Here is a 13,834-nt window from a genome sequence, read left to right as displayed (position 1 = left end):
GATAACTGTTCCGCTTTTACATGCCATTTTCTTTAAGGGGGAGTTTATCATCAGATATTGTTTCTGAGAAACATGTGAGACAATAGTTATGCATAGGATATACAAATCAAATCAACTAGTAAACACATATTGGAATGGGGATAGTTAGAACAACTTGATTAGTTGCCATCTAAAATATGTATGCTACCATTTTTTATATCATGGTGAGAACTTGGCTAGTTTGTGAACGGGTAGGTAGGGTGAATTTGAAACGCTCCTGAGGGCTTGGTGAGTATTGCCCTCTAGTGGTTAATTAGAGGCAAATCATGAGTTTAAGATAGATCAAGGTTAAGATGCATAAAAATGGCAAGTCTTGTCATAAGGTCAAGGTTTGTTTTCAGGGCATTGGATAAATACTTCTCATACATTTATACTGAACAAAAAAATAAACACATGTAATGTTTCATGAGCTGAAATAAAAGATCCTGGACATTTTCCATATTAACAAAATTCATATTTCTCTCAGATTTTGTGCACACATTTGTTTCAGTCCCTGTTAGTGAACCTTTCTCCTTTGCCAAGATAATACATCCACCTGACAGGTGTGGCATATGAAGAAGCTGATTAAAAAGCATGAGAATGACACAGGTGCCCCTTTTGCTGGGGACAATAAAAGGCAGTAGTCACACAACACCACAGATGTCTCAAGTTGAGGGAGTGTGCTATTGGCATGCTGACTGCAAGAATTTAATAGAATTGAAGAATTAGAATTTAATTTCTCTATCATAAACAGCCTCCAATGTCATTTTAGAGTATTTGGCAGTACGTCCAAACGGTCTCATGACCTCAGACCACATGTAACCATGCCAGCCCAGGACCTCCACATCCGCCCTCTTCACCTGCAGGATCATCTGAAAATGAGGTCTAATTCTGTCTATAAAAGTTTTTTTGTGGGGAAAAACTAATTCTGATTGGCTGGGCCTATACCCTGCCCAGTCATGAAATCCATAGATTAGGGCCTAATGAACTTGTTTAAATTGATTGATTTCCTTATATGAACTGTAACTTAGTAAAATCTTTTAAATTAGTGCATGTTGCATTTATATTTTTGTTCAGTTTAAAAAGTGGGATTTTTTAATTAAGCAGTCTGCAAATCCATGCAGATTAGCACAATCTGAATATGCTTTGAGGGGTCTCCCTGTTGGAAAAGAGTAAGGACATAACCACAGACACAAATTAACTTAAAATACATTCAGATATATTTTGCAGAACAGGATTCAATTTCACTTGTACATTACACTTCTGGGGATTTGTCTTGACATAAAGCATGTGTGGGTGCCACTTCTGATAATGGACTGGTTGTGTAATCACAGACTCAAATCTGCCATGTCTATTCTACTGGCACCCAGAGAGTCCTGAAGAACTCTAGCATAGCAAGGCTATGGTGAAATGTGAAAGAAAAAAAACAAGCTTGGGGAACAGTACATATTTTAACACAACCCTCCCACATTACTGTCAGAACCTGACAAACAAAACATCCTTGAGTGTGACATTAAAGGTCTTAAGAAACAATATCCTGCAGTTGTTGGCTGGCAGATTTTTTGTGCGCCATGTGAAGCAGAAGAGCTTTAATACAAGCGCCAACTAGAGATGATACTTCTCTCTGCTCTGTATTACCAGTCAAAGGGGTTTAATGACGAGAGAAGATATTCAAAAAAGTTAAATCACCATTTAACTTCCACAGCTGTAATCCAATGCGGATCCCAAGATCAGTACTTCCATGACCAAGCAACATTCATTTCTAAAGATCTGGAAAGCACAGTATTGTGAGCTTGTAAGCCTGTACACCAGTAGCACAACTACATTGACCTGAATTTATGAAAGATATCCTGTCCAGAAAGGGAGAAATCTTAGTCAGGCGCCCTACACAGATATTTAAGACTGCTGGTCTCAGCAGTCTTAAAATAAACAAAGGAAGAGAAAAATGAAGCAGTCATATTGCACCTTGACATCATGGTTCAACACCCAAATAGAACTTTACTTGTTTTGTTATAAGCTGCAGCACTGATATGAATGCAGTCAGTCATTGTGCCAACCAAAGCTCTAGCCTGGTCTGCTGCTCCAGTAATAGGTGTTTGATAAGTTTGCCCAATCAAATGATTTGTTTCAGAGAGTTCTGTGATGAGGAAGACACTAAGTACAATTTCATTAAGGCTGTAAAAATGGATAAAGAAAATGAAACCCTCTGTTGGTTGAAGTTTGGACGAGATGGCATACAGTATCATTTTGAGGGTATAAGGGAGAGGGGGGGGGGGGGTTATATCTTAAGGGAATGGCATCTTGATCCTCTGTGGTCTTGCGGTTGGTTCTTCATGGGTTCTGGCCCTGTTCTCCTCACTCATCACCGGATGGCTATCAGTCCCACATCTATCAGTTTCTGGATCTTCTGAGCAATGCCTGGATTCTTAAGGTGACTGAAAGGGTCCAGGGAGAAAGAGAGAACAAATTAACTCAATTTTAAGCTCATTTGGTCAATTACAGGGTGTGATTATGGTGCATGCGTTGTATACTATGTAGACAGTGAGTGTGTAAAATGTGTAGCTGCGGAGCTGGCCTGCTTACTCGCTGAGTGCCTGTGGGTCCTTCTGCATCTGCTCTAGGATCATGCGCATGGCTGGGTCACTCATGATCTGCTGCACCTCCGGGTCAGCCATGGCCCTCCTCTTCACGTCCTCTGGACTGTCGTCATTCCTCACGTGTTGGCTCATCATGCAGCGCTGGATGCCCTCTGTGGCCTCCTGCACTCGGAACAGAGATGGTTTAACTGTTAGCCTCAGACCGCTCAGTGACACCAACAAAACAAGGACCATAAGGACCATAAGCCATGGCTTAATATTTAATAGAAACCGCATACAAAATAAACTTCACTTTCAGTTTATTTTAGAGTTGGTTGGTAAAGGAGATACTGCTAGTGCACAAATGTAAATCTGTCATACTGTACCTTGGAAGTAGAGTCCAGCTCCAGAGCCTTCTCGTAGGCAACCATCGCTTTAGAGAAATCTTTCATGGCCTCCAAAGCAGCTGCCTTGCGCGTGTACCCTTTTACTGTGAAGAGAAGTTAGATGAAGTCTATGCTTTTAAAGGGCCTAGGTTTGATACAGTTCAAACAATTGCACATCAGCAGTCAAGTTTTCAAGATGCAATTTATCTTCAGTTTTCTGATGACCAAAATCAAGTAGGAGCAAAACGTAAACATGGCTGCTATTAGAAAAGCTAGGAGACCTGTATGTGCTAAATCAATTAAATGGTGGACTGACCATTTCATTTTTAAAGTAAAAAGGTTTTAAAGTTCAATACGTACTGAAGGTAGGATCAAGTTTGATACAGTCCTCGCAATCCTAAAAAGAGAGAAAATATCAGTCCTAGTCCTTTGACTGATGAACACTTGATATCCACTTTATTAGTAATGAGGATAAAGCTCATATACATGCATGGCACCACAGTAGACAGGTGTGCTGTACCTTTAGGGCAAGCTGGAACTCCAGCAGCTTCGTGTAGCAGGCAGCTCTGTTGCTGAAGAGCTTGGCGTCATTGGGGTTCCTCTTGATGGCCTCAGAGTAATGTCTCATGGCTGAAGGATAGTCTCCTGAGAACAGAGAATAAACACAGCATGTCAGATATCCTAACACTACCAGAATCTAAAATGGTATGCAGACAATTAGAGAAATCTTACCACTAAGAGTACACACAGGCATGACACATAATTAATACTTTCAACCGCTGTAGATCCTCCATTTCACAGACACACACCTTTCTGGAAGGACTCGTTGCCCTTGTTCTTCTCTTCCAAGGCCTGATCTGGGTTGATGTAGGCCAGCTTCTCCTGCTCCTTCAATACCTTCTCTGCCTGCAGACATAGAAGGGATGGTGAGAGTGACAGGACGGTGATTAACAGACTGGTTAAAGAGTCGTTATCGAACCCAGCATAATCTACCCTGACAGTCCTCATTCAATAGGGTCAACACTCTCTGTACCTGCTGGCACTTCTTAAGGACATCAGGGGTGCGATGCTCTGTCAGACTCTTGTTGTAAAACTGGACTGCTTCCTTATATTTCTCCTGCTTGAAGTACGAGTTGCCAACCCTAGCCAAGGCCCTGAGAGAGGAGGATAGGGATAGAGACATTAAGCACAGATGACTCAAGCTCTGACATTCCATTTCTCCGGTTTGTAGCAGAGCCCACCATTACCGAAATGTGACCTGCCAATGGTGAATACAAGGATTTAATTGGCTGCTTATTCAGGAGATCTAATCTCTCCTCATACACCATGTGCAACAGTCCCCTTCAGACTCCCAGCAGTTTATACCCTAGAGGGTGACTCACGCGTAATTATTTTCAGTGAATTGACGAGGAACTCACTTGGCAATGTGTCTGTAGTCCTCCCGGTTCTCTCTGCCCACCTCGATGGCCTTGTCACACAGCTCCCTGCACATCTCATACTCAGCCTTCTCAAAGAACACAGCTGGGATGGGAAAACAGACAAATGCAGACACCTTAGAAAGCACCTCATTATCCAATCAAATATTATAGATCATAAAAACTACGCATATAAGAATCATATGACATTGTCTGCATGATGGTAAGCTAAGATGGTATTTTATTAGATCCCCATAAACTACTGCTAGGGTAGCAGTAGTTAATAATTATTCTTAAAAGCAGGACAAATCTATTCTGTAAAATAAATTGAGGACCCACACAAATTGGTCAAATGCTATGCTGTTTTATCTGTCCTTAAATCGTATGGAAATAGAAAATTGTACCCAAGATTAGGGGGTAGAGATATTCACTCAGTTAATCGCATTTGATTCTGATCAAGCCAATTAGTTCTGTCATGGATATAATATGACAATTTTTCCCATATACATACTTCCGAGATAAATACAACTTGACAATTTGTTAAATGGAGGAAAACTACAAGTTTAACTCATTAAATATGAACCTCTATTAGCATATTTAAGACAACTGTAAATAGGAGCCCAACAAGGCACTGAGTTGGGAAGATTCTAGAATTCACTCAATGTATAATAGCCCCTTAGATATTAATTTAGAATCCTCTAAATTTAATTAGATCTGTAAGGACATTTTATCAATCCAACAGTATTTTTCATTTAGAGATCCTTTTTTATTTTATTTAACTAGGCAAGTCAGTTAAGAACAAGTTCTTATTTAGAATGACGCCCTACCCCGGACAAACCCTAACAACGCTGGGCCAATTGTGCGCCACCCTATGGGACTCACAATCATGGCTGGTGTAGTGACGCCTCTAGCTCTGAAATGCAGTGCCTTAGACCCCTGCGCCACTCGGAAGCCCCTTTCATGTGTCCTACCAATTATTATTGGATTATTCACCATAGCAACCACTCGTTAGCATTAAAAAAAAACATTTCTCAGTTTGTTGTCTTTCTTGGAGATCTATCGTTTTAATTTGCAGGGATATTTGTTTTTGTAAGTCAGAAAAAATACTTATTTAAACTTTTATAATATTCCTGTTGCTATTGTTATATGTACATACAATAAATGTGTATGTAGAGGGGTAAGTTTCTTCACCAATTCTCTTACCATTTTGTACAATTATGTGATTAGCCTACCAGTTGGTGTAACTAATGTTAATTCTCGAGAGGAATTATGGTGTGTTAATTTTCTCTTTTTGTAACTTGCATATAGAAATTGCTGACATGACTGTTTAATGTAATATTGTTTATTGGATTTACATTATAGTAATTTTCTATTTATTTTATCCCGTTTCCCTCTGTACACAGACTACAGCAGCATACTACCCTGCATCCCACTGCTGGCTTGCTTCTGAAGCTGGGCGGGGTTGTTCCTGGTCAATCACTAGATGGGAGACCAGATGTTGCTGGAAGTGGTGTTGGAGGGCCAGTAGGAGGCACTCTTTCCTCAGGTCTAAAAAAAACATGCCACTGCCCTGTGTAAGGTGCTGTCTTTCGGATGGGATGTTAAACAGGTGTCCTGACTCTCTGTGTTCATTAAAGAGCCCATGGCACTTATTTAAGAGTAGGGGTGTTAACCCTGGTGTCCTGGCTAAATTCCCAAGCTGTCCCTCATACCATCATGGTCACCTAGTCACCCCCAGCTTACAATTGGCTCATTCATGTATACTCTGTTTCATAATTAAACTACTGGGCTTCTGTGTCTGTCATCACTTTGACCAGATTGCAGTCATATCCATTTACTCCCAGTGGCCTATCCACACAGAGAACACCAGACTCTGTTTTACACAATATTATCTGTCTCTCTGTGTGTATACACAATGATGATTGTATACCTGCTTGGTTAGAAAGATATGTCATGTTGGTTGGGTCATGCTTGAGGGCTTCTTCATAATGTTCCAGTGCAGTGGTAAAGTCTTTTTTCTTGTACGCCTCGTTGCCCAGCTCCTTCTCCTTTAGAGCCTATGGAAGCACGATGGACATTTAAGCTGTTAAAAACAATGCTGAGAGGGCAAGAAATCCCACAAATCGGTGTGGGTGCTGAGGAGATAAATGCACAAATGACCATTGTCCCAGACTGTGAAGGACTATAGGATTACTTATAATGCAATATATTTACTTGTCTCTTGTTCGCAGGTAAGTCTTCCTCTTTGGGAGGGGGTGGCTGAGTCTCTTTGGGTTTGGGAGGTGGGGGAGGAGTAGGCTCTTCCTCGTCATCCATGCCAGCCAAGTCTAACCCCAGCAGGACCGACAGGGTGGTCATTACTCTAGGGTCCTGGAGCTTCCTACAGGTTGAAGGACAAACAGTGTACTTGAATTAGATCACAGGAAATTCACAAGCGCTACAAAGGAATGTTGTGTTCTGGTACTTATTACTACAGTCAGACAAGATGAAAACTGAAAAGCATGAAAGAATGCAGTAAATTTCTAAATGTACAGGTGCGGTGCAACAAGACAAAAGGCGTCCACAGAAATACTCACGAGCCAAGCATAGACGGTTTATCCCTGAGCTGCTCCAAAAGCGCTCTGTACTCTGGATCTTTCATCAGGGCATGGGTTCGAGAGTCGCTTTCCAGCTTTTCAAACATGTTGGGCATGGAGAAGGGGTTCATCATCTTTTTTTCTGGTGAGGCAAGAGGTGAAATTCACAACACAGAGAAAACGCATGATGAGCAAACAAAATCACATTGTTGTTTTTATAATGTAAGTGAAAGTGTGACAGGTTCAAATATTTCTACCTGCTAACCGGGCTTCTATGTTCTGCAGCCCCTCCTTGAGCTGCTGATTAGTGGGCTCCTGTCTGAATCCCTCTTGGTACGTCAATTTTGCATCCTCAAACTGTCCAAGGAACTCCTGGGCTGCCGCTTTCCTTGAGTAGCCCTGTGCAAGCACAAATCATGGTGATGAGGCTTGTCACTTTTGACAATAACTAGTGCAAATACAAGCCACCCTCTCTGGACAACTGTGCTGTGACATCGTCTCACCTTTCCCCAGTCAGGTTTAATCTTGATGGTCTGACAGGCGTCCTCCAGAGCACTCTTGTAGTTGCCCTTCTTGGCATGGGCAGCCGAGCGGTTGCTGAAGAGGACATGGTTTGAGGGATCGAGGGCCAACGCTTCTGTGTAGCAGCGTATGGCCTCGTCGATCTTCCCAGCACTCAGTGCCTTGTTGCCCTGATCCTTCAACTGTGACACCTGAGGGGAAAGAGGGACCTGAATAAATTCACTGTAATCAAATCTGTTTAAATATATTGCTTTTTCATGATTGATTTTCTACTAAACTGACAAGTAAAGAAATACTGCCATCTGCCATCGTGATGTCCAATTTGAGCTCTATAAACAATCTGATTCCTAAAGCAGCCATGGTCTAACGTTAGGAGCCAGCAGTCAGGTTAAACCAAACAAGCCTAGACACCTACATGCTATGAGGCCATTACATATTGCAGAACCTTGCCATGTTTCAGCTAAACGGATATAGACTGCTAGCTGAACCACTAAGATGTTAAAGGTGGTTTACTGAGTTGAACTAGCTACTGCTATATGATAGCTAGCAAGTTTGATTGCTGACTGACTTGTAGTCCTGCCCAACGCTTAACTTAACTTGCTGGTTAACTTAGCCGGTTATGTCCTAACTTAGTAGTCAGTTAGATAATTGGAAAAGCTAGCTAGATAGCCATGTTAGTAAACGTGAAAAAGTTAACTAGCAGCATTTCACAGCATGAAGTCATTCGTGCCTGCACTTTGTTTTTTTCTGATGATCGACAGACCATGCGTATGTAATATTAGCTAGGTAACTAGCTAGCTATAATAGCTGATTAGCTAGCTAACTACCGGTAGTTAAATCGGCTGGCTACTAATACACACGGTTCTGGACCAAACATATTTACCGGCTAATTAGCCAACTACAATTGAAAGCTATTTTGTAAGCTAATGTGCTAACATGACCGGTTAGCTACATAGCTAATACGCTAACATTACTGGTTAGCTAGCTAGCCAGCCAACTAGCTACCGTTACATGGCGAGCTAGTAACAATGAAGTCCGCATTGAGTAAAGCGAGGTAGAAAAATGTAACTAGTTTGCTGGCTAGCTATCAATCTTCAAATAGGACAAACGCGTTACAATTGACCAACACACACAAACGGTTCGACAATATTGTAAATATTGCAGAATAAACAGTTTTTTGACCCGAATATCGATGAGTTGCTACTCACTTTCTCCATGGTATAACCATGAGGTTCCAGAAACTACTGTGAGACGAAAGCACCGCCCCTGCACAATATGGATCTAAGTTGCCAGATTATGTCCAAAGAAAGCGAAGAGCTGAGATCAAAAATGTTTTGTGGCAGTTTCCTTTAGGATGTTTTCTATTGTTTGTTAAATATAGATCTGTGTATTAGATAATTTATCAATATAACAGTATTTATGAAGTTGATTGATAACCAAACTGTTACTCTAAGCCCCGGCTTGCATACATGGCAACCCAAGTGCTTACCCATATAGTTCAGTAATATTTATGGCTTTATGCGCACTGGTGTAGGATTGGTTCAGCTTGGTTAATCGAGAAAAGCTCAGCAAATCAAAGGCTAGTTCGAGTTGAGTACGATGAGTAAAACAACAAACGTCGAGTCAAGGAACATTACCATATTCATTCTAGTTCTAGAAGGATCGATCTGATTCATCCCTTTTCTAGAACATTCTGGATATTGGGAAACGCTTGCTGTTGTTTATATAAATCATCAGTTGAGTGTGATATGCTGTCAGTGGACCTGGTATGACAAAAGGAACATAAGGACAAAATGAGTTATGAGAGAAATCTCCCCTTAGAAAGCCATGGGTTATAATAATGAATGGAAGCTGCATACAGTGCATTCTGAAAGTATTCAGACCCCTTGACTTTTTTCACGTTTTGTTATGTTACATCCTTATTCTAAAATGGATTAAATTGTAATTTGTTCTAATCAATCTACACAGAATAACACATAATGACAAAGCAAAAGGTTTAGAAATGTTGGCAAAAAAAAAAAAAAAATTACATTTACAGAAGTATTCAGACCCTTTACTCAGTACTTTGTTGAAGCACATTTGGCAGGGATTACAGCCTTGAGTTTTCTTGGATATGGTGCTACAAGCTTGGCACACCTGTATTTGCAGATCCTCTCAAGCTCTGTCAGGTTGGACATGGGAGCGTCGCTGCACAGCTATTTTCAGGTCTCTCCAGAGATGTTTGATCAGGTTCAAGTCCGGGCTCTGGCTGGGCCAGTCAAGGACATTCAGAGACTTGTCCCGAAGCCACTCCTACGTTTTCTTGGCTGTGTGCTTAGGACCGTTGTCCTGTTGGAAGGTGAACCTTCACCACAGTCTGAAGTCTTGAATGCTCTGGAGCAGGTTTTCATCAAGGATCTATATTTTGCTCCGTTCATCTTTTACCCAATCCTGACTAGGCTCCCAGTCCCTGCTGCTGAAAAACGTCCCCACGGCATGATGCTGGCACCACCATGCTTCACCGTAGCGGGCTGTCATGTGCCTTTTACTGAGGAGTGGCTTCCATCTGGCCACTCTACCATAAATGACTGATTGGTGGAGTGCTGCAGAGATGGTTGTCCTTTTGGAAGGTTTTCCCATCTCCACAGAGGAACTCTGGAGCTCTGTCTGAGTGACCATCGGGTTCTTGGTCACCTCAATGACCAAGGCCCCCGATTGCTTAGTTTGGCCATGCGGCCAGCTCTAGGAAGAGTCTTGTTGGTTCCAAACTTCTTCCATTTAAGAATGATGGATGCCACAGTGTTCTTGGGGACCTTCAATACTGCAGAATTATTTCGGTACCCTTCCCTAGATCTGTGCCTCTACGGACAAGTCCTTCAACCTCATGAATTGGTTTTTGCTCTGACTTACTTATATAGACAAGTGTGTGCCTTTCCAAATCATGTCCAATCAAGTTGTAGAAACATCTCAAGGATGATCAATGGAAACAGGAGGCACCTGAGCTCAATTTCGATTCTCGTAGCAAAGGATCTGAATACTTATGTAAATAAGGTATTTCTATTTTTAATACATTTGCAAACATTTCTAGAAACCTGTTTACACTGTCATTATTGGGGTATTGTGTGTAGATTGATGAGGAAAATTCTTTATTTAATACATTTTAGAATAAGGCTGTAATGTAACAAAATGTGGAAAAAGTCAAGGGGTCTGAATACTTCCTGAATGCACTGTATATGTGATGTTGTTCCTTTCCTATTGTTGTAACGTTAAATAAATTAATGAATAGCAATGAAGTCATTAATAAATATAGTGGTAGCCTATAAACGATCTTAGATTCGTGTTATAAAAAATACAATTTATTTTCTTTAATTCATTAATATGAATGGATACTTACACGATAACATGATCAACTCTATTAATATTATCATACTGCTATACTTTTTTCCACAAGGGATGTTAGAGTATTAAAATATATTCAATATTTCTGAAGGGTGGATATATCATCTTTGCAGTAGACATGGAATCCATAGTAACACACAGTATAATGAGCTTGAACACCAAGTGGTAAGGATTTAATAATAATAGGCAAACAAGTAGCCTACACATATGTTTAATGTAAGGGTTAAGGTGATCTCATTCCCCTTCCATACTCACACCATGATGATTGTAATTACCTGTCCTTGTGAGATGTCCCTGCAGCACCAGAGCTGCCTGATTGAGCTGCAGCTTTTTGTTTTGGTCCCCTTGCTCAGATATTGCATGCATCAAACAATGGTTGGGTGCCACGTCATCGACTGTGTCATTGACTATCAGTTTGCCATAACATATGATGTGGTTACCTGAAACTTAAAATGCCTATCCAGACGTTGTAAGATCTGGCATGCGTCAGCGACGCCTGAGCAAAGGAACATTACCATATCAAATCACATTTATTTATAAAGCCCTTCTTACATCAGCTGATATCTCAAAGTGCTGTACAGAAACCCAGCCTAAAACCCCAAACAGCAAGCAATGCAGGTGTAGAAGCACGATGGCTAGGAAACTCCCTAGAAAGGCCAGAACCTAGGAAGAAGTGGACAGTCCTCTTCTGGCTGTGCCAGGTGGAGATTATAACAGAACATGGCCAGGATGTTCAAATGTTCATAGATGACCAACAGGGTCAAATAATAATAATCACAGTGGTTGTCGAGGGTGCAACAGGTCAGCACCTCAGGAGTAAATGTCAGTTGGCTTTTCGTAGCCGATCACATTCAGAGTATCTCTACCACTCCTGCTGTCTCTAGAGAGTTGAAAACAGCAGGTCTGGGACAGGTAGCACGTCCGGTGAACAGGTCAGGGTTCCATAGCCGCAGGCAGAACAGTTGAAACTGGAGCAACAGCACGGCCAGGTGGACTGGGGACAGCAAGGAGTCATCATGCCAGGTAGTCCTGAGGCATGGTCCTAGGGCTCAGGTCCTCCGAGAGAGAGAGAGAGAGAGAGAGAGAGAGAGAGAGAGAGAGAGAGAGAGAGAGAGAGAGAGAGAGAGAGAGAGAGAGAGAGAGAGAGAGAGAGAGAGAGAGAGAGAGAGAGAGAGAGAGAGAGAGAGAGAGAGAGAGAGAGAGAGAGAGAGAGAGAGAGAGAGAGAGAGAGAGAGAGAGAGAGAGAGAGAGAGAGAGAGAGAGAGAGAGAGAGAGAGAGAGAGAGAGAGAGAGAGAGAGAGAGAGAGAGAGAGAGAGAGAGAGAGAGAGAAAGAAAGAAAGAAAGAAAGAAAGAAAGAAAGAGAATTAGAGAGAGCATACTTAAATTCACACACGACACCGGATAAGACAGGAGAAATACTCCAGATATAACAGACTGACCCTAGCCCCCCGACACATAAACTACTGCAGCATAAATAATGGAGGCTGAAACAGGAGGGGTCGGGAGACACTGTGGCTTCATCCGATGATACCCCCGGACAGGGCCAAACAGGCAGGATATAACCCCACCCACTTTGCCAAAGCACAGCCCTCACACCACTAGAGGGATATCTTCAATCACCAACTTCAACCACCACAAGGCCAAGTATAGCCCACAAAGATCTCCGCCACAGCACAACCCAAGGGGGGGCGTCAACCCAGACAGGAAAATCACGTCAGTGACTCAACCCACTCAAGTGACACACCCCTCCTAGGAACGGCATGGAAGAGCACCAGTAAGCCAGTGACTCAGCCCCCATAATAGGATTAGAGGCAGAGAATCCCAGTGGAGATTCATATTCTACTTGAATCAGACTCCTCTGGAGAAAAACATCAATCAATCAATCACATTTATTTATAAAGCCTTTTTTAGATCAGCAGATGTCACAAAGTGCTTAAACATCAGTCCTAATCCCCAACAAAGCATTGAGTTTCAGGACAACATGTTGATGAACACATTTAAAGTAATACTGATATTTCCGATTTCACTGGATGTTTTGTTGGATTTTTTTTAAAAGTTTATGATTCATCATAAATGATCATATAATCATTACTTAATTAATCTATCTGCTTGCCATCACAGTTCAATGCAGCAACAGTGTGGATTCTCTAAAGCACATGTGATGTAGGATCCTTTTGTTATGTTGTCATTAATCCTTTGCAGTGCCTTGCTGAGTTGCAGTTACCCCTGTATGTCGGCTGATGGCAGCAGGAGCTTAGCATCGCTCAGCGTACACTGCTGGGTGTTGCCGACCCAACCCCTGCATTCTTCTTTGAAAAAATGTTGTTAATTTATGATGACCTTAGTAAGAGATACTGTATGTGTGAATGTGTGTGTGGGTGGGTGGGAAGCTGGGGTGAGCCGGACATAAACCAGCAACCGTGAACAAGGTTGTCTCCCGCTGTTACACGCCAAGTCTAAATCACCTGTCAAACTCATTCAGAGGGCCGAATGTCTCAGTGTTTTAGCTCCTCCCTTGTACTTGATTGATGAATTAAGGTCATTGGTTAGTTAGGAACTCCCCTCATCTGGTTGTGTAGGTCTTAATCGGACACAAATTGAAAGGAAACGCCAAAAACCAGCAGACACTCGGCCCTCCATGAAATGAGTTTGACTCCCCTGGTCTAAATGATCCCATCCTAAATGTGTTTTTGTGCCATTTCCAAGCCCTTTAGAAAACACACTTAATAGCTTGGCAGAAAAAAAATAATGAAAAGGGCAATGAACGTTTGGCTCTGCGTGAGAGAAATATTGTAAAATATATATATATATGTCCATGACTCTGCCTATTCATAAAAATGTCTTATGTCCCATCACCCTATGGCCCAAATGCTGCTGAATCAACCTACATAACTTTTATGTGACAGATAATGAAATTGGAGAGCAGGTGTGTGTATGAGAGTGTCAGCATAAGAACGAGTGT

General features: G+C 41.8%; 1 protein-coding gene across 1 annotated transcript; it reads right to left on the bottom strand.

Moving 5' to 3' along the window:
• Positions 1-1,990: 1,990 nt before the first annotated feature.
• On the bottom strand, positions 1,991-9,001 carry LOC110510005 (stress-induced-phosphoprotein 1). Its single transcript, XM_021591264.2, has 14 exons — positions 8,702-9,001; positions 7,475-7,684; positions 7,229-7,370; positions 6,972-7,113; positions 6,610-6,775; positions 6,326-6,452; positions 4,399-4,501; positions 4,014-4,134; positions 3,790-3,886; positions 3,501-3,625; positions 3,341-3,377; positions 2,981-3,084; positions 2,602-2,777; positions 1,991-2,453 (listed from the first exon to the last, which is right to left on the bottom strand). Exons 1-14 carry the CDS (start codon positions 8,708-8,710, stop codon positions 2,381-2,383), a joined length of 1,632 nt encoding a protein of 543 aa, XP_021446939.1. The 5' UTR covers positions 8,711-9,001; the 3' UTR covers positions 1,991-2,380.
• Positions 9,002-13,834: the final 4,833 nt, after the last annotated feature.

Source organism: Oncorhynchus mykiss, chromosome Y (assembly GCF_013265735.2).
Source record: "Oncorhynchus mykiss isolate Arlee chromosome Y, USDA_OmykA_1.1, whole genome shotgun sequence".
In the NCBI taxonomy this organism is placed as follows: Eukaryota; Metazoa; Chordata; class Actinopteri; order Salmoniformes; family Salmonidae; genus Oncorhynchus; species Oncorhynchus mykiss.
The sequence above is the reverse complement of the archived record's forward strand: the minus strand, read 5'-3'. Positions and strand labels throughout refer to the sequence as shown.

Excerpts from the sequence above, each read along its gene's own strand:
- LOC110510005 (XM_021591264.2), bottom strand. Across the intron at positions 3,626-3,789 it reads CAACGAGTCCTTCCAGAAAG|GAGACTATCCTTCAGCCATG; the intron begins GTGTGTGTCTGT and ends CTCTGTTCTCAG. Across the intron at positions 2,778-2,980 it reads AGCTGGACTCTACTTCCAAG|GAGGCCACAGAGGGCATCCA; the intron begins GTACAGTATGAC and ends TTCCGAGTGCAG.